Source organism: Rattus rattus, chromosome 11 (assembly GCF_011064425.1).
Source record: "Rattus rattus isolate New Zealand chromosome 11, Rrattus_CSIRO_v1, whole genome shotgun sequence".
Classification (NCBI taxonomy): domain Eukaryota; kingdom Metazoa; phylum Chordata; class Mammalia; order Rodentia; family Muridae; genus Rattus; species Rattus rattus.
Window position 1 is genome coordinate 73,885,040 of NC_046164.1, and position 19,434 is coordinate 73,904,473.

The 19,434-nt window shown below is 49.9% G+C and overlaps 1 protein-coding gene across 5 annotated transcripts in view; it reads left to right on the top strand.

Moving 5' to 3' along the window:
* Thoc5 (THO complex 5) overlaps positions 1–19,434 on the top strand; it is a 32,137-nt gene extending 12,703 nt beyond the window's left edge. For 2 of the 5 annotated variants that reach the window (XM_032916314.1, XM_032916315.1), the window contains exons 8-21: positions 1,499–1,631; positions 2,308–2,340; positions 3,652–3,729; positions 5,187–5,227; positions 5,455–5,554; positions 6,095–6,203; positions 8,704–8,805; positions 10,001–10,097; positions 10,643–10,757; positions 12,201–12,304; positions 12,418–12,505; positions 15,353–15,468; positions 16,580–16,770; positions 19,240–19,434. In XM_032916314.1, the coding sequence (XP_032772205.1) occupies positions 1,499–1,631; positions 2,308–2,340; positions 3,652–3,729; positions 5,187–5,227; positions 5,455–5,554; positions 6,095–6,203; positions 8,704–8,805; positions 10,001–10,097; positions 10,643–10,757; positions 12,201–12,304; positions 12,418–12,505; positions 15,353–15,468; positions 16,580–16,770; positions 19,240–19,303 (1,371 nt within the window). In that variant the 3' untranslated portion in view covers positions 19,304–19,434. The remainder of the gene's footprint in view (positions 1–1,498; positions 1,632–2,307; positions 2,341–3,651; positions 3,730–5,186; positions 5,228–5,454; positions 5,555–6,094; positions 6,204–8,703; positions 8,806–10,000; positions 10,098–10,642; positions 10,758–12,200; positions 12,305–12,417; positions 12,506–15,352; positions 15,469–16,579; positions 16,771–19,239) is intronic. The other 3 variants (XM_032916316.1, XM_032916318.1, XM_032916317.1) reach the window with 3 other exon arrangements.

Genomic DNA, 19,434 nt, shown 5'->3' on the forward strand with positions numbered 1-19,434 from the left:
TGTATGAATGTTTTGCCTTATAAATGTATATGCACCACATATGTGCCTGGTACCTGAGAAATCAGAAGGGGTTGGATCTTCTAGAACTAGAATTATAGGTGGTCGTGAGCCACCATGTAACCCGTGTGGGTGCTGGGAACGGAACCCAGGACATATTGAAGAGCAGTCAGTGCCCTTCAACTGCTGAGCTGTCTTTCCAGCCTAGGCCGTCGTTTTATTTCCAGCTCCCAGACACCACATTCTCCTGCCCCTCAGTAACCATTATTTTGGCTTTTTTTTTTTTTTTAAAGATTTATTTATTTCATGTATGTGAGTACACCGTCGATGTCTTCAGACACACCAGAAGAGGGCATCAGATCTCATTACAGATGGTTGTGAGCCACCATGTGGTTGCTGGGAATTGAACTCAGGACCTCAGGAAGAGCAGTCAGTGCTCTTAACCACTGAGCCATCTCTGCAGCCCTATTTTGGCTTTTAACATCATAGACTAGCTTTCTCTGGACTTGAGCTTTATATAAATAGAATCATACAAACTCTTTGGTGTCTGGTTTCTTTTGCCCAGTGGTATTTTAAAAATTTATCTGTGTTACTCTGAGTATCAATTTTTTTGTTTGTTTTTTATAATAATTTGATTTCAAATATTCCCAGACTGGGTCTCTTATAATGTGCCTTTGAGTATTGTTATACGTGTTTTTTGGTCCTCAACTGTCCATATCTCTGTGGTGTGTGTACCTAGGTGTAAAACTGCCGGGTCACGTAGCTTCTTCTATGCATGCATTTAGCTTCGATAGCCTCTGTTACCGTTTCCTAGAGTGACCGCGCATTCACAGATTCCTACAGTGGAACTTGAGATCCGTCAGGATCCTCGCTAGTGCTTGAAACTGCTATTGCTCCTAGTCTTAGCTAGTTTGGAGGGTGTCTTTAAAGTTATTTGTATGTTTGTGCGTCTGTGTATGTGTACGTTGTGTGCATGTATGTGTATGTCATGAAGGTGGAGGTTGGAGGACACCTTGCAGGAATCGGCTTCCCCCTTCCGCCGTGTGGTAGCGAGTGCCTCTCCCTGCTCACCCAGGATGTCCCTGCTTTTTGTTTTGTATTTTTCATTTCACCAGGGACTTGTGATGGTGAGCACAATACATTGCTCTTTTCCTTTCTTTCCATCCTCCCTCCACCCCTTTCCTGTTTTGCCTGAGGCACTCTCAGACCCTTAATAGTTTTCTGATTCTGTTGGAAATGTGCAAGTAACATCTTTTCGTTTTCCATTTTCTTCTTGCTGTTGTAAAATATATGTTTTTATATTTAGCTTTTGTTTCACCATAGTTCTACTAGTTTATTATATATCATTTTTGTAAATACTGGCCGCTGGGTGACAGAGCTTAGTAATGGAATGTTTGCCTCACTTGTTCAAGGGCCTGGACTTACTCTCCAGTTCAGCCAAAAGAGTGAAGCATAGTCCCAAAGCCTCCATGTGGAGACTAAAACCTCCTGTTGCCTGCAGGCTTCCCTGCCGGTGCAAGAGTACCTGTTCATGCCGTTCGACCAGGCTCACAAGCAGTACGAGACCGCCAGGCACCTGCCGCCTCCCCTCTACGTGCTCTTTGTGCAGGCCACCGCATATGGGCAGGCCTGTGGTGAGTATGGGGCTGGGCGGGGAGGGGGCCATGGGAGAAGCCGCTATAGTGAGGAAGGGCTACCTGCCAGGAGAGCTCCCAGCTTTGCCCAAGAGTCCTCAGGTGGCAGAGGCCATCTCCCCTTTGTTCCTTCAACATGGCTGCTACAGCAGCTAGCCTGGGGCTTGATTATGTGATGGACATGTCAGATTGGAGGGCTTTGGATTTTTAAGAACCTGGCTGTACAGCTCTTAGGGACAGTGCCCAGACGGCCTGTGTTGGCTCTCAGGTGCTTGCTCCGTCAAGACTCACTTGGCAGGTGGATTGGTGTCTCTTGGTGTGTTTTTGGGGGTGGGGTGCTTGGTGAACTCTGGTCCTAGGCAGCCCTCCCAGGCTTCTCCAGGCCTGGAACAGCCTACATGATTTGTGGTGCACTGCCCCGTGAGAGGATGGAGCCCTGGCCACTCAGGCCAGCCTTGCCTCTGCTAAGGGTTTTAAAGTTTTGGCTCTGCCCAGGGCAGCTTTCACTTAGCACTTTTCTTCTGTTCACACCTTCTCCCATGGCACCAGACAGACATATACTATTCCTGTGCATGCCCTGTCCCAGCCATGGCACCTGGACATTACTATGTCTTTTCTTGTGTCTCCTTGTCCGTCCGTCTCCTCCCCCTCTGTTCTCTTCCGTTGCCGTCCCCAGCTCATATGACCTCCTCCCAGCCCCCTAGACAGGGTGAGTAACTTCCTCTTGTGTTTAAAGCTCTACTGTTTGCACTTCTATTTTCCTGTAGAATTCAAGACTAAACTATTAAAAAGCCTGTTGTAGGTAAGGGCTGTGACTCTGGTGGAGTGACTGCCTGGCATGTGGAGGTGTGAACTGGTTCCTCAAGGCAGTTCCCAGCGCTCACCTGGGGTCCTGCTTGCTTGGCTGGGATGGGATGGTTTCCAGATATAAAGCAGTAGGTGGCTGTTGGGGGACGTCTTCCATCCTTCCTCATAGTGTAGTTGGGCAAATGGTATCAGCGTTCTGTGACATTCCTACCCCTAAGACGGGGGAGGAGGAGCTGGGGTGTAGCTTAAGCCCTGACTTATGTCTCACTACCATCAGGAAAGAAAAAGGTAGAGAAACTAGACTGTCTTACTTGCTCACAGCAGTAGGAGCCCAGAGTTCCACAGAAATGTGCCGAGAGTCTACGCATGACACATTAGGCAGAGTGGAGCAGGTTGTTACTGAGTGCTAGAGAGACAGGCTCAAGTCCAGTCATTGCTCCATCTGCTGACTGCGGTTTGCTACTTCATGAGCCCTAAGCTTCTCTGCGTGTCTCTACTGATGGTACGCCACAGCTCACGGCCGCGAGACTCCAGAGTGTATTGAGTTACGGCTGTGTGGTGCTCAGGAGCAAAGCCACAGCCTTACGCATGTTACCTGTGTGCCCTTCTGTGCTACATTCCTCACCCCAAAACTGATAATGCATCTAAAATGTAACCCTTAGCTTCTTGACTTCCTGCCACTCAACTGCTACTAGTTCCCAAGTCTCCCCCTTACAGATATGGAACTGAGCCTCCGGTCAGTAAGTCTGGCTTCCAGGTCACAAATCCAGTAATGAGTGGGACGGGATTCACTCGCGTCTGGGACTAGGCCGCAGCATCTGTGTCCGTATCTGCTCTTCTCTGCTGCCCAGTAGGATGGGACAGGCAGGCCAGGGGCTCGGTGACATGCAGAATACAGAACTTTTTACAGAGGGTGGGATGGGGACAGGAGCCGGCTTCTGGGTGCGAACTTTCTTAGGATAGATAGCTGGTAGAAGAGTCCTGTGGGTGACCAACCCCGGTCTGTGTTCCTGGCTTTGCACCGGTCTCGGGGACGTTTAGCTGGGAAGCAGTGCACTGCATTATTTGTTCTTAGCAGCCATAGAGAAAGGACTTGAGGTGCTGTCTCCTCTGTGTGGCGTGCGTGTGCCTGCCCACTCAGTCAGTCAGGAGCAGGGAGTGCAGCAGAGGTCGCACTCAGCAGCTTTTCCAAGAGGCCCTTTCTCACCTCCAGATAAGACGTTGTCTGTGGCGATTGAAGGCAGTGTGGATGAAGCCAAAGCCCTTTTCAAGCCCCCCGAGGACTCCCAAGGTAACATGGCGAATAGGATACTCACCAAGGATATAGATCACTGCCGAGGTCTCAGTCCTTTGAGAAATGGCTGGACTGGGGCTGTTTAGCAGGAGTTTCAGGGTGGGCCCAAGAGAGCTCAGTCCCAGAGTCTCCAGTGCAGCCTTTGGATTTCAGCCCTGCCACCCACTAGCACCCAGGAGCACTTTGACCCTGAGGAAGGCAGGAAACATGTTTGACTCATTGTAAAAGGTAGCTGGATATAGGTAAATGCCCATAATCCCTGAATTCTGGAGGTCGTGGCAAGAAAATTTACACAGATTTGAACCCAGATTGGTCAATAAAGTAGCTTCCAGGCCAGTCTAAGTGACATTGAACTGTCTCAGTGTTCCCTTGTTGTCCCCCAAAAGAAAGACAAATTCTTCATCTAGAATTATTGTGTGGATTACATGAAAGAGCGGTCTTGTCTTCTTCATACAGCAACCCTCTAATTATACCAGCAGCCCTTGCTACTTATGCTGCTCTTAAAACTACCTCCAACAAAGGGCTTTATGCTGCATAAAAACGACATTTAAAAGACTCTGGGAAACCAGGCCTGGAGGCTGGGGAGCTGGCTCAGCAGGTAAAGTGCTTGCTGCACAAACATGAAGACCTGAGTTCTGATCCCCAGCACCCACATCAACAACACAACACACACAACACACACACACACAACACACAACACAGCACAACACACACACAACACACACACACAACACACACACAACACACATAACACACACAACACAACACACACAACAACATAACACACATAACACACACAACACAGCACAACACACACAACACGCACACAACAACACAACACACATAACACAACATACACACAACACAACACACACAGCACAACACAAACCTGGGCATGACAGGGTCTGCTCCTACCTTCAATGCTGGGGTTGGAGAAAGGCAGATCTAGGAGCTGGCTGGCCAGCCCCTATAGCTGGAATGTCCAGCTCTGTGAAAGACAACCTCAAAATAAATAAACAACAGCTGGGTGTGTTGGTTCACGCCTTTAATCCAGCACTCGGGAGGCAGAGGCAAATGGCCTCTGTAAGTTTGAGGCCAGCCTGGTCTGTAGAGTGAGTTCCAGGACAGCCAGGACTATATAAGTCCTGTTTCCAAAAAACAAAAATAAGGTGGAGAGCTGACTGATGAGTGCATCCAGAGGACAATGTCCGGCCTCGTGTGCCCATGTGGGCAAGTTCATGCAAGCACGCTCAGAAAGCCAGGGCTGCTAGGATTATGTCATTCTTCCCATGATGTTTTCTATACCGAGTAAGAAGTAGCTAGTTAATTCAATACTTATGAAGAACTCACACAAAGGACCATGTGAGTGGGCCCCTCAGTCCCTGAGGGGGAGGTTCGTCATCCGGGCACCTCTGCAGTTACCTCACTCCTCATTGCCTTCTCTGCCGCTTCAGATGATGAGAGCGACTCGGATGCTGAAGAGGAGCAGACCACGGTAAGCCCGTCTTCTGTGGTGGGAACGTTATCAGCCATGCTGATGTTTTCCAGGACCACAGTCCTGAGAGCAAAAGGAGGGGGACTGAAGAAGCGTCTGCTGGGACAAGAGCCTGGCAGTGGGATAGCCGAGGCAGGAGAGTCCCATGCAGCTGTGCTGAGACTCTGGGAGGTAGAGTTGCAAAGAGGAGATTCACGTGACTCACGCTTGGGTTTTCCTTTTTCCAGAAGAGGCGTCGGCCCACACTCGGGGTTCAGTTGGATGACAAGCGCAAGGAGATGCTGAAAAGGCACCCGCTGTCTGTTCTGCTGGATCTGAAGTGCAAAGGTCTGTCTGCATTCACTTAGCTCCGCAGTACCCAAGAGCTCGGTCAGCGGTCGGTGCAAAGCGTCCAGACAGCTGGAGACTCTGCCTGTAGTATTTCAGTGTCCTAGTTCTGCTTTTCCTCCGTTTAAAAAATGTGTGTGTGTGTGTGTGTGTGTGTGTGCCCACGCACGTGCGTGCGTCTCTCTGTCTGTACCACTGCAGCATGCATGCATATGGAAGTCAGAGAACATTGGGGATTGATTCTTTCTGTGAATGTCTCAGGAATTGAGCTGAGACCATCAGGTGGCATGTGACTTTACCCTCTGAACTGCCACTCTGACCGATTTTCATTTTACATGGCGTGGTGTTTTTGTTTTTATTATTCTTTTGAGATGGGACTTTAGCAGTCCTGGCTGTTCTAGAACTTCTATGTACTCCAGGTGGCTGAGAACTTAGACATCCTCTTGCTTCTTAGCCTTCTAAGAGCTGGGATTAAATATGTGCACACCACGCCTGGCCTCTGGTGTGATTGATAACTGAGCTCTTTTCCCGCTCCTGCAGACAACAGTGTGCTCCATCTGACTTTCTTCTATCTCATGAACCTCAACATCATGACAGTGAAAGCCAAAGTGACGACCGCCATGGAGCTGATCACCCCCATCAGTGCAGGGTATGAGGACAGACAGACGGGCGGGCAGACAGATGGGAGGGAGGGCGTGGAAGGGGGACATGCCGAGAGCCCTGTTCCCTAGTCCTCCCTCTGGCTGTCACAGGATCCTTTGCCATTGCTGATTTCTGTTACTGTGTCCCCAGAGTTTGGGAATCCTGACAGTTACTGAAATTTAGAAGTGCTCTCTGATTTACATCTGTGAGATCTCTTAATCCATAGCAGATAAAAATCATATTTGCTTTTAGAGCAGAGCCACAGGCTTTTTACAGCCAATAATGCGTGTAAATGTGTGAACAAGGTATGGGACGTGACCAAAATAACAGATTTTGGCCTTTTTCTCAGTTTTGTCCCAGGGTGCCAGGATATTGTTTCCCAGCTGAGTTCAGTCCCCAATTTTGTCTTAATTCGGTGGTAAGTGGAGGACTGTAACCAGGCAGCCACAGCGCCCCTAGGACGCCCTGACAGCGCCCCTGGGATGCCCTGACGTTGGTAGTCTTGTTCTGTGGTCTGGAATGAAAGAACAGAGGACTGAAAGGACTGGGGTGACCTATCCTGCTGCACTGAGAGGATCACTGCCCTCTCCTAGCACCCGGGCCTGCTGTCCGCTGCAGAGGGAACCCTGAGCCCCAGAAAGGCACAGGTGTGGTACCTCAGGCAGCAGAGCTCTGCCTAGCGCTTTCCATTCTGCCAGATGGGAGGAGGAGTTCCTGGCTTTAGAGCCTGCACTTAGTGTCTGCTGCTCTCTCTTCAGGCTTCTGCAGCCTAGGGAGTTTGGGCTTCCTGGTCATGTGGGTGCAGTTAGCCTTGTTCCCAGCAGAAGGAGCCTAGAACTTGTTCCGTCTTAAGTTTCACATGTTAGTCAAGTTTTTCCTTCACTGAGCAGTTCTAGGTCTCAGTCTGTCTCTCTCTCTCTCTCTCTCTCTCTCTCTCTCTCTCTCTCTCTCTCTCTCGGTGTCACTGTATAGTCTTGGCTGGCATGGAACTTGCTATGTAGACCTTCCAATTCACAGAGATCCTCCTGCTTCTTGAATTCTTGAGTTCAAGTTCTAGCTGGGCTATGTAGAAAGTTCCAGGCTAAGATACATAGTAAGACCCTAGTTCCGGAAGACTAAGTAAGTTTAGTGAGGTAGAGATGCTAAGTGTCTATAATCATTGCTCATTGAATCCATTTGTCAAGTTACTCCACCATACCCTACAGATGTATGTCGTCTTTCCATATGTACAGTGTAGAGAAATTGCATCATCAAGGACCTGTGCTCAGTGTCCAGGTCACTTGTAAAAATTTAATTGCTCATGTAAAATTATTAACTATTTCTGACAGGATTTCTATTTATAATTTCATGTGGCTTTCCTTCTCCAAAGTAATGCCTGGCCACCAGATAATTTATCTGTGTGTTTGTTCATGTGCATATACAGGTGTGGGGGCCTGATAACTTGTCTGTGTGTCTGTGCACATGTTCAGATACACGTGTGTGGGGGCCAGAGGACATTAGCCACCCTCAGCCACTCTCTGCCTTACTTTTGAAACAGGCCTCACTGAACCTGGCGTCTACAGACTCCACTAGACTGGTGGCCAGAAAGCCTGGTCCCCCTCCTCATCAGCTTGAGGTGTGCACTGCTGTGCTAGGTTTTATTCTGATGGTGGTCATTGACCTCAGGATCATGCTGTGTGGCAAGCACTTTACCAGCTCAGTTATGTTCTCAGCCTGCAATATAATCCTGGAAGGGATCATTTTAAAAACAGCGAAGCGAAACAAAATACTAAAGACTCCCGTTCTCAAGGGCCAGGGAGATGGCTTCGTAGACAAAAGCACTTGGTACCTAGCTCAGTGACCTGAGTGCAGTTCTTAGAGCTCCTGAAAAACACAGCTATGACTTACCCTTCAGCCCGGACTGCCTGGAGTGTACCATACCAGGCAGAGACAGAGAGCCCTTCCTCAGTAGGATGTGGACAAGAAGTGACTGCTGAAAACTGCCCTCTGTGCCACAGGGCACGCATGTGCACAAAATAAAGAAAAAAAGTTCTTCTTCCTGATCACAGAGTGTGATTTGAGCTTCAGTGTCCTGTCTTTTAAAGCCTTGAGAACTGGGTTGATGATCCTTTCTGTTCACGAGGTTTGTGAAGAGTCCACTGGCTTGAAGCACACAAATGATTGGACTCACAGGAAGCATTCAGTGAACGATGGCGGTAGAGACAGGCGTGTCGGGGCCTTTGATCCCAGCACACGAGGCAAGGGCAGGCAGAGCTCTGAATTTATCTATAAGGCCAGCCTAGAGTGAGTTTCAGAACAGCCAAGGCTACACAGAGAAATCTTATTCCCTCTTCACTCCTCCTCCCCACCCCCCCAAAAAAAATTCAAAAACAAAAAACCCAACAACAAGAAAAAGATGGTGGTTGACATCCTGAGGGCTGAGTGGTGCGTTGCCACTCTCCAATGCCCAGGTCCACTCTGAGGCTCCATGTCGGCCAGCGTTTTCACTGCAGTCTTTGCTTCCGCAGTGACTTACTGTCTCCTGACTCGGTCTTGAGCTGCTTGTATCCTGGAGATCATGGAAAGAAAACTCCAAATCCAGCCAATCAGTATCAGTTTGATAAAGTTGGGTGAGTAAACAGGGCTTCAACTTTTCCCGAGTCTGTGGCTATATCTGGAGGTCCAGGCCAAGCTGGAGACCTATTAGGGCCAGAGGCCACCCAGAGGACCTTGGGGCTGGAGGGGACATCTTCCCGTTCTTATGTAGAAGGCAAAGGGATGTCATGGGAAGATGAAAGATTGGGAAGTGTAGGGTACGAGTGTTAGGGATGTGGCTCTGTGGTACTGTGGGGGGGTAGATCCCTAGTACCCCCAAAATCCAACCAAACAACCACCAACCAAAATACCCAGTATCTATAATAAATGTCTGGAAGTGGCCTGAGGTAATTGTGAAAATGGATCACTAATCTCTTGACCCAGAAGCCCTACAAAATCATGCAAATCAAGAAGTTTAAATCTTCATGTTCACTTTACGAAGACCTGTGAGACTGCCCAGGACATCAAGGGTATACATATCTGGAAAGTGTCTGAAAGATGTCACTTTAAATAAGCCACGGGTGCCATTGGGCTGTATAACATGGAGTCAGTAGGTGTGCCTAGGCGGAAGAGTGAGGGCCAGACACAGGGTCAGTGGCCAGAGAAGAATGCTTAAAAGTGCAGAACAGTGCTGCATATCCCAGGTAGGGTGTAGATGCTCTAGTCATTGAACAAAGTGCATGAGACGTGCAGATGACCTTACAGCCCTCATGGCCCGAGTAACCTATACAACTCCCTTCACGCCGTGATGATCCTGGAAGAAAAGGGACACAGGGTTCCAAAGCCAACAGGATGCTGCACGGAGGAAGAAAAAGATAACCCTGACGAAACAAAAACTTAAGGCACAGGCATAAATTCAGCAAAGGTTCAGAAAAAAGTACAAACTACCACAAAAACAATGTCTGCATTTGAGTTCTCGATTGCTTGAGATTTAAAAGCCGCTTTGCAGTGGGTAGTGCAGTGAAGAGGTTGGCGCGGCTTGCCTTCTTGAGAGCTGCCTTATGACGCAAAGGTTCCAAGGCAAAAAGAAGTGAATGATGGAGATAAATCCCAGGGGTTGATCTCATGCAGTTAGGGAGTTTCAGCTTGTGGGACTGGGATGCAGAAGGACTGTGTCCTGGGCCATGCAGCAGTCGGGATGAGCGTCCAGCCTTGTGTGAGCATGCGGCTCCTGAGCTGCATTCCCAACTCATACAGTTATTTTATTCTGTCTTGTCTTGTGTTTTCCAGCATCCTGACTTTGAGAGACTATGTACTTGAGTTAGGTCACCCCTACTTGTGGGTACAGAAGCTGGGTGGCCTCCACTTCCCCAAAGAGCAGCCCCAGGTGTGTATTCTGACCCTGCCTCCTTGGCTGAAGGGCTCTACCTCTCCTCTTCCTGGACACATTAGAGAAGGCCTCTGATAGCTTCTTAGGGTTCTGATCTAGCAGGATGTCTTCCTTTGAGGCTATGATCTGACCTCCATTTAGTGCTCAGGGCACTAAAATACCCCACCCAGTCTCCAAGCGTTGGAATGACTTGGCTTCCCTAGGAGCTTTGTGCCATCTAAACCAAAGCTCTCTTGGTCTTGCCCAGAATGGCACAGCCAGCATTTGCTGCCCTTGGGGATGCTACAAGTGAGGATGGGCAGAGTCCTAGGGCAGACACCTGCCTTTTCTCAGAAGCTGGTCACAGATTCATGGAACCCTGGTATCTTGTGTTTTTGCCAGGACTTAGCATTTTACCTGCTGTAGTGGGCAAGCAGCCATTCCCAAATAGCACCTGCCTTAGGACATGGCTGTGCAGTCTGGCTGGTCCTGGGGGAGGTGGCAGTCCCTGGCGGAAGGACAGGGAGCTCTCACATGTGTCCTTCATTGTCATTCACTATTAGCACACGGTGATGGCTGACCACTCACAGAGCGCTAGCCACATGGAGACCACCATGAAACTGCTCAAGACCAGGGTACAGTCCCGCCTGGCTCTCCACAAACAGTTCGCATCTCTGGGTAAGCTGGGGCAGGGACTAGGGCCTGACAGGACTCTGTCAACATATGAGCAGAGACCACACCTTTTCCCTCAGAACTTGTAAATCCTGATTACAGATCAGAGAGACCTGTGTTCTGGCCTTACTGAGCGGGAGATGTTAGGCAGTGGGGAAAGCCCCAGGCCCATTCAGACGAGGTCTGGGCTCCCTGCAGACTCATTGGTTCTGTGTCAGCCCTCCCAGAGGACACCAAAGCCATTGGCACAGGTTCACAGGTTCATCAAGGCAGCGCGTCCTAGGTGCATGCATCACAGATCCGTATGCACTTGGCAGTGTTTAATGAGAGTCTAATTCATGCTGGTGCCCCATACAGCCTGAGAGGAGGAACAATGGGTCCTGTGTTCACTGAGCTCACATTCAGGTTGTGGGTATGCAGGGTCACCCTGCCATCCTTCTCCTAAGACCCACTGAGCAAGCGCTTCCAAGTACAGCGGAGCCCCTGGATTGTCTTCTAAGCTCCCAGGTGACTATGATGAACCACTGACCTCGGTAGTGGCCAAGTAGCTTCTTAGTGAATTCAGTAAAAACTTGCTGGGTATTTACAAGACGTTTGTAGGGTAGGGGTAAGGTTTTGGGGGGAGTCAGACCTTTTTTGGTATTAAAGAATTACTATCTGCTGGGTGTTGGTGGCACAGGCCTTTAGTCCCAGCACTCAGGAGGCAGAGGCAGGCAGACCTCTGTGAGTTTGAGGCCAGCCTGGTCTGTAAAGCAAGTTCCAGGATATCTAGGGCTACACAGAGAAACCCTGTCTCAAAAATCCAAAAAATAAAGTAAAATAAAATTAGTGAATGAGAAGAATCACTGTCAAGCTAGGCTGGTTGTCCAGGACCCACCTGGATACAGGAACCCCCTTCCCTGGTCCAGGCCACTTCCTTGGTTTCCTGTGGACCCTGATGTCCAGGGTGGCACCACACATCCCTCCCTCAGGCCATGCTCCCCACTCAGCATTGCCAGCATTGTCACGGTTGGATGATTGTCATCAGATAGCGTCCCTGCGATGGCATATTTGTTGAAACACCAGCAGGGAACTGACACAGAACACTGCAGTTGGTTTTCCAGTCAAGGTCAGCTGAGAGAAGGCAGCGCTCTCAGCTATTTGATCTAATTAGCAGTTGGTGCCACAGAGGCACTGGTGCTGGTTGTGGCCTCAGGGCTATGTTTTGCTACGCATTGTTTGCATTAAGGATAGAGCACCATGAAGGCAGGTGCTGGGTCCCTGCGTGAAGGGACGGCAGGTGAATGCCTCTGTTCCTGTCGTGTATGAGCAGGTACTGCTTGAGCATCAGATGTACTGGACAAGTGGCAAGGCCACCTGAGCCCTCCAGCGAGCCACAGGCAGATGCCAGTCCCCCAACTGTGGCCTCTGATTTCTACCTGTAATGTCTGCTGCCTTGCTCTCTTTTAGAACATGGCATTGTGCCAGTCACCAGCGAGTGCCAGTACCTCTTCCCTGCCAAGGTTGTTTCCCGACTGGTAAAGTGGGTGATAATGGCCCATGAAGATTACATGGTAGGTAGAACTAGAGTCCTGTGAGCATGTCACCCATCAGTCCCTGTCCCCAAGCCCTGCCATCAGTGCAGAGGCTTTAAAGGAGCAGCAGCTCATACTGGTTACTGTTCTAGGAGCTGCACTTCACTAAGGACATTGTAGAGGCCGGACTGGCTGGGGACACCAACCTCTACTACCTAGCGCTTATCGAAAGGGGAACAGGTAGGCGATGGCTCTGAAGTACCACACATGCCTGGAAGTTGCCCAAAAGAAGCAAAAAGGTCCTGGACTCCTCTATGGGGATTTACACACACTAGTGACAGCCAGTTTCACTAGCTGAGGAAAGTCTGGCTGAGCTTGCTCTCACCTTTGCTTTCGTTTTACTTCTTTTTCTGGCTAACAGAAGGGCAGGGCTGTTTCTTGGATTGTGAAGTTTGGATAACAGACCCTCCTTTTTTTTTTTTTTTTAAATTGGATATTTTTTCATTTACATTTCAAATGTTATCCCCTTTCCCAGTTTCCCATCCATAAACCCCCTATCAAACTCCCATTCCCCTTCTTCTATGAGGATGTTTCCCCCACCCATCCACCCCTTCCTACCTCCCTGCCCTGACTCTCTCCTACACTGGGGGGTCCAGCCTTGGCAGGACCAAGGGCTTCTCCTATTAGTGTCCAACAAGGCCATCCTCTGCTACATATGCAGCTGGAGCCATGGGATGGTGGTTTTGTCCCTGGAAGCTCTGGTTGGTTGGTATTGTTGCTCTTATGGGGTTGCAAACCACACCCCTTCCCTCCTTCTACACAAGCCCCATGGAGTCTGGAACCCTGTGGTTCCCTCCTCTTCTGACATCTGCCAGGGCCTTCCCAGGGGCCACTGACCATGCTCAGGCGCTAGGCTGTTGTCCTACCCCACCTCAGCTGTGATCACTGGGCTGAGGAAGATGGTGTGATCCTTCAGTTGTCAGTAGGCTGAGTGATGTAAGGAACTTTGTGGACTGGGGATATAGTTTAGGGGTAGAACACTTGCCTAGCATACCTGAGACCTTAGATTTATTCCCCAGTACCACAAACGATAAGCTAAACAAAATTAATTTCCCAAAGCTGGAAGCGTAATAAAGAAGAGCTTATTTAGCTCATGAGTGTGTGGGTTTGCTTGTTACAATTTTTATTAAATTTATTTAATGTATGTGTGTGCATTCAGGTGTAAGACACACACGTGCACCAGTTATCAGAGGACAGCTTGAGGGAGTCACTTCTTTCCTTAAACCTTGTGGGTTCCTGGGATCAAACTCCAGTCATGAGGAGCAGACACCTTTTCCTACTGAGCAGTCCTATTGGCTGTGTGTGTGTGTGTGTGTGTGTGTGTGTGTGTGTGTGTGTGTGTGAGTGTTTGTTTGTTGAGACAGAGTCTCATGTAGCTCTAGCTGGCCTAGAACTCACAGAGATCCATCTGCCTCTGGGACGGAAGGCACGCACTGCCACACTGTTTTAATTTTGTCTTTGAGATCAGCTCAGGCTGGCCTTGAACTCTGATCTTTTTTTCTTAGCCTCCAGAGCACTGGGATTGCACACACGAACCACCATGTGTAGCCTAGTTTAGCTTTACTTTTTGAAGGCTGGAAGTCCCAGGGGCTTCATGGCTGGTGACAGTACAGCGATGTGGAGAAGGTGGCACAGGTGAAAAGGAAGCCGAGCGAGTTAGGAGCCAAGGCTGTTCTATAACAGTGCTCTGGACACTAAGCAGAGTCTTGCAAGAAGACTTAATCCTTTCAGAAGGCAATTCCCTCTCATCCAGAACCCAACTACCTCTCACTAGAGCCCACTTCTCCAGGTTCAACCTGGCAGCAGCACAGGGAGCCGACTTCTTGTATAAATCTCTGGGTAATGCACAGGAGCCAAATCAGAAGCACCAGTTCAAAGATCTAGGAGCCAGGGAGAAGGCCCGGTGGGTCAGAGCTCTTACTGCATAATCCTAATGACCTGAACTTGGTTCCCAGAAGCCACGTCAGCGTGTGGAATGGAGTGGAGTGTGTCTAATCCCGGCACCCCTGGGGAAGAAGGGGTCAAAGGCTGTCTGTCAATAGAGGGAAACTTCGTAGGAGATAGCTTATTCTCTGATTGTGCATGCACATCCGCTGCCCAGCAGTTCCAGTTGAGCTCAGTCTTGTACTTTTGCAGCTACTCTCTGGGAGACATTTCTGTCAGAGCCTCCCTCTGACCAATGTGACATGAGAAGCTGGGACCGTTTGCCACTAGTCCACTGTGGGAGTTAGAGCAGGAGGATAAGGAGTTCAAGGTTGCCCTTCATTATGTATTGAATCTGAGGCTACCTTGAGCTACATGGGACTCTCTTAAGAGTAACAAAGGATTCTTTTTTTTTTTTTTTTTAAAGAAAGATAGGAAGGAAGGAAGGGAGGAAGGAAGGAAGGAAGAAAAGGAGTTGGGGAGAGACAGAGAGGGAGAGACAGACAGACGAAAGGAGCTGGAGAGATGGCTCAGTGGTTAGGAGCTGCTCATCCAGAGGACCTGAGGTCAATCTCCAGCACCCACATGGCAGCTCACAACAGTCCCAGGGATCCAATGCCCTCTTCTGGCCCCCGAAGGTGCAGCATACATGTCGGTGCCAAGATACATGGAGGCAAACCATCAAACAAGGCAAACACACACATGCACACTTTTTTTTTTAATTATGACACTTCTCCAGGTAGCAGGTTTAGTCCATTGACAAACACCATCAGGTAGAACAGGGTCTTTGGAGGAACCAGAGTCGCTGTACCTTACCCCGAGGACCTGGCAGCTCGGCTCCCATTCTGAGACCGTCAGTGTCAGCACTCAGCAGCACTGCACTTACAGGAGGCATTTGTGTTGACTCTGGGACATGTGGAGACCACCAGGGAAGGCTGGGTAATACTGATTCTTTTTTTTTTTTTTTTTTTTTTTTTTTTTTTTTTGGCTCTTTTTTTTTGGAGCTGGGGACCGAACCCAGGGCCTTGCGCTTCCTAGGTAAGCGCTCTACCACTGAGCTAAATCCCCAGCCCAATACTGATTCTTTTGCCTCTCCCTTCTCAGCTAAGCTTCAGGCTGCTGTGGTACTGAACCCTGGCTACTCCTCCATCCCACCTGTTTTCCGACTCTGTCTAAACTGGAAAGGGGAGAAAACCAACAGCAACGATGACAACATTCGGGTAAGGCCCACATGGGTGGCAGGAGGACAGGGAACCCTAGAGAGGTGGGCAGTGTGTCAGTCTCAGGACAGGGATGTACCAGGATCTACAGAACATGCTCGCCGCTTAATTTCCCACAGTGTTTCCCGTTTAGCACTGTTAACTAGCGAAGTGTCTGTGCACCAACCACTCCAGCACCTGGGGTGGCGACACAGTGAGGAGCAGACAGACACACAGACAGCTGGATCCGGTGGTCTGACTGCTGGAGAGACCTTAGGCCATCCCCAAGCCCAGCATGTTTGTTGTGTAAGGTTCAATAGAGAAGCAGGGTTGTGGTACAGAGACAGATCAAGAAGGTGGGTTTAGCCAACCTCAGCAGGAGCGGACTATAGGGAGCCGTCTCCTGGCTGTAAATCTCAGAAAGAGAAAGCTGTGGTGGACATTTTCTGTATACACCATCAACATCTACACACAGATCAGAAGAAAAGGCTCAGGCATTCCTCCTAGCCTCATGTCGGGCAGGGGTAGGCTTTGCTGTACTCGTGTGGGTCTGAGGCGAGGGTCCTAGATAGGCTACTTCATGCCAACAACCCACATCCACTCGGGGTTTCCTACACTCCCTTCAGCAAGGTGCGGTGGCAGCACTGGGGAGGCAGAACAGACCAGCTTGGTCTGCACAGTAAGTTCCGGGCCAGCCAAAGCAACACAGTGAGACCCTACCTCTAAAATCAAACCAAAGCTTGTCTTGAAGTCGAGTCACCTTGGCCTCTGTGATGGTAAGCAGACGCAGAAGCACCATAGCAGACTCAGATTCAGTGAGGGCACTGTAGCTGCTGCCCAGGGCCATGCCTCGTGGTGGGTCTCTGTAGCCTGTGGCCCAGAGCACATCTTCCTCTACATACCCGTGTTCCTTGCTGGTATCTGGGGTGGGACGGTGGGTGGTAATCAGGACCCCATTGTCTTGAGGAAACAGGATCTCTGGATGAGGTTGTGGCACAGCTCTGGGTACAGCTCCTGTGCAGGCAGCAGCCGTAGCTCTTGTGCATCAGGTCAGCCATGAGGTGAAGGCGTGACCATGTGCTCAGCCATACTGAGGCGCAATTGCTGAGGTGCTGGCTTCCCACCCCCACAGGCTATGGAGAGTGAAGTCAATGTGTGCTATCGGGAGCTCTGTGGCCCTCGGCCTAGTCACCAGCTCTTGACCAACCAGCTGCAGAGGCTGTGTGTGCTGCTGGATGTGTACCTGGAGACCGAGAGCCATGATGACAGCGTAGAGGGCCCCAAGGAATTTCCCCAGGAGAAGATGTGCCTGAGGCTCTTTAGGTGAGTAGAGGTGACTTCTCATGAGGACACGGACAGAGATCTCAGCCTCTAGACTAGGTCTCACCGGACAGGGCCGGGCACATAGAGCATCTGTCTTTGTAGCAGAAAACTCTGCTGCCAGATTTCCAGGAAAACCTTGTTTTCCCCTTCCTGAGACTTCCCTGCTACCGCAACGTGGCTCTCCTGTTCTTGGTCATCCCCTGGAGCAAGCAGCCAAGGAAACTGTACTAAGCCGTGCTACAAAGCTTTGACTGAGCTTTGTTTCTGTGGGAAACTGCAGGGTCTGTTTACTTTTGGCATCCAAGCGAGCACTTTGGGTGGTGGTGCATCCCCACTGTCCCTGGTGAGTTTGCAGCATCTGAGTCCCATGGTGAGACTCAACACAGCGGGCAATCAGACAGCACAGGGGAAAACAAAAACAGCTCTTCTGGAAGGCAGGCAGGTGAGCATGCTAAGGTCTGAGCCCTTAGCGAGACTCCATTCCAGCCAGCACTGAGCCCTGGTCTTGGGGCTGAAGTGGGGAGTGATACCTTCTCTGGAGCTCAGGCTGACTCAGATAATCTGTGTACAGCTCTCAGACTATTGCTGCTTCAAGTTCAGGGCTCAGAGTATGCTCCTGGCAACATGTGTGGGCTCGCAGTACCTCAGACTCGTTTTCCATTAGAGTTTCTTTCCTGTCCCCTCATGTGTTTGTTTGTTTGCTTTCTTACTTTCAAAACCCTAGAGAATATTTCTTAGTCTCCTTCTGTTGTGGACAAAGCAGGAAAAGAGGAGCCTTGTTTGGATTATTTTTATAATCTGTCAGGCCCGGTGTCACGACTGACGCCTGTAATCTTAGCACTTGGAAGTTGGAAGCAGGAGGACTGCCACCAGTTCAAGGCTAGCCTTAGCTACAGAATAAACAAGACCAAAAGTTCCTCACCTTGCTCTCCGTCTTATTCTTGCGAAGTCAGTTGTAACGTACAGGGAGGTGTCCTAGCACTGTCCCTCTTGTCTGGCACCTCTGCCGCCCTGGCTCATGGTGGCGTTTAATAATAACCAGAAATGTCCCAAGTGGCTACAGGAGGCAGAGCTGACCGCCAAGTGCCAGCCTGAGTCTTGCGCTCTGCAGTGGTCTGCGTGAAGTCTCAGCTCTTGCCACCTCTCCCGCCTCTCCAGCATCTGCAGGATGGGGAGCCCCACACAGCTTGTGCTTGCTTCCTCTCGAATGGTTCCTGGAAGACTCATTTCCTCACGTGTTGAGCTGTATCCCTGCTGCGGCAGGACTGAACATCGTAACTGATGGGTGGCTTGCAAGGTTCTTGGCCGGGAGTCCAGCTGACTGCTGGGGTTCTGGTCATCAAGAGGCTGAGTGCAGGGTGCTGCTGTGAGCTGGTGACCTTAGCTGGAGCTTGGACTGAGACTTCACCACTCTGCCTGGGTGCAGCCTCTGCTGTGGAGGCTTATAATGCCATGAATGGTCTCAGTTCCAGTTCTAGCTTCCACCTCGGAGATGAGGAGCCTCTATTTCACCTCCAAGCAGCACGTACTGTGTGAGAAGTGTCAGCACAGTACAGGCTGGAGAAGGTTTTAGTACCCTCAGCCACTGGAGAAGAGTAAAACTTTCCCTAGTTTTTCTATTCTCTGCTGCCCGCTCACATGTGTCTTAGTTCTTTTTCTATTGTGATAAGACATCATGGATGAAAGGGCTCACTCCAGTTTACAGTTACAGTCTTCCGGAAGCAGAGGCCATGGGGGATGCTGCTGACGGCTTGCTCTGCGTGGCTTGCACACTCCACTCGCTTCTTCCCATTTGACTCTGACCTGTGCTGGGAAAAAACTGTCCTGCACACATACTTCCTTAGACCGAGTCCCAGCGAGCCCCGTTACTGCTTGTTGGATGTCAGTCATGGACAGAGATGGACAAGGAAGGAGCCCTTCTTACAGATGTTCATCTTTATGGAGCTGTGTGAAACATGTCCCTCTGTAAAGATTTTACCTGAGGACCCAGAGTTACTGCTGAAATCTTCACAGGAGGAACTTTGAAGATAGATCCTGGCCTGCTTGGCCATGACTGGGCCTTCCTGGAACAAACAGGCTTTGGTGTTGGCGCTCTGGTTGCGTTCCGTTGCTTCCTGGCCGCGCAGTGCACAGTCTTGTTCCTTTGCAACTGTAGACATAAAGTGTTTGTTGATAACATTATAAGCAATGCTCCAGAGCATGTTTGGGCACTGTCCCCAAAATGTCTGATTAAGGGATCCTCCAGGTTCACACGTTTGTAAGCACATAGAGACACTTTTACAAAGATGATGTCACTCCTTCACCAGTGTGGTCTGGTTTCTCACCTCCTCACTGTGCCCTGTGTCTGAACTATGCAGCTCTAACTTTCCCCCAGTGACCGCCACATGGCATTCTCTGGTGAGTGAACTGTAATTTATTTTATCAGCCCAGAAGGCATGCTATTAACTGCTCTCCCTTTTGTTTCTCTAGGGGTCCAAGTAGGATGAAGCCGTTTAAATATAACCACCCTCAGGGATTCTTCAGCCACCGCTGACAAACTTCCCTCTCTACCTGTCAGCCCCCAAGCCCTGCCCTGACTCCTGGGTATCTGAGTTTTGCTTTGGCCGCCTGTGGTTCTTGATATTTTCCAAAGACACCGGCTAATTAAAATGTCATGTGACCAAA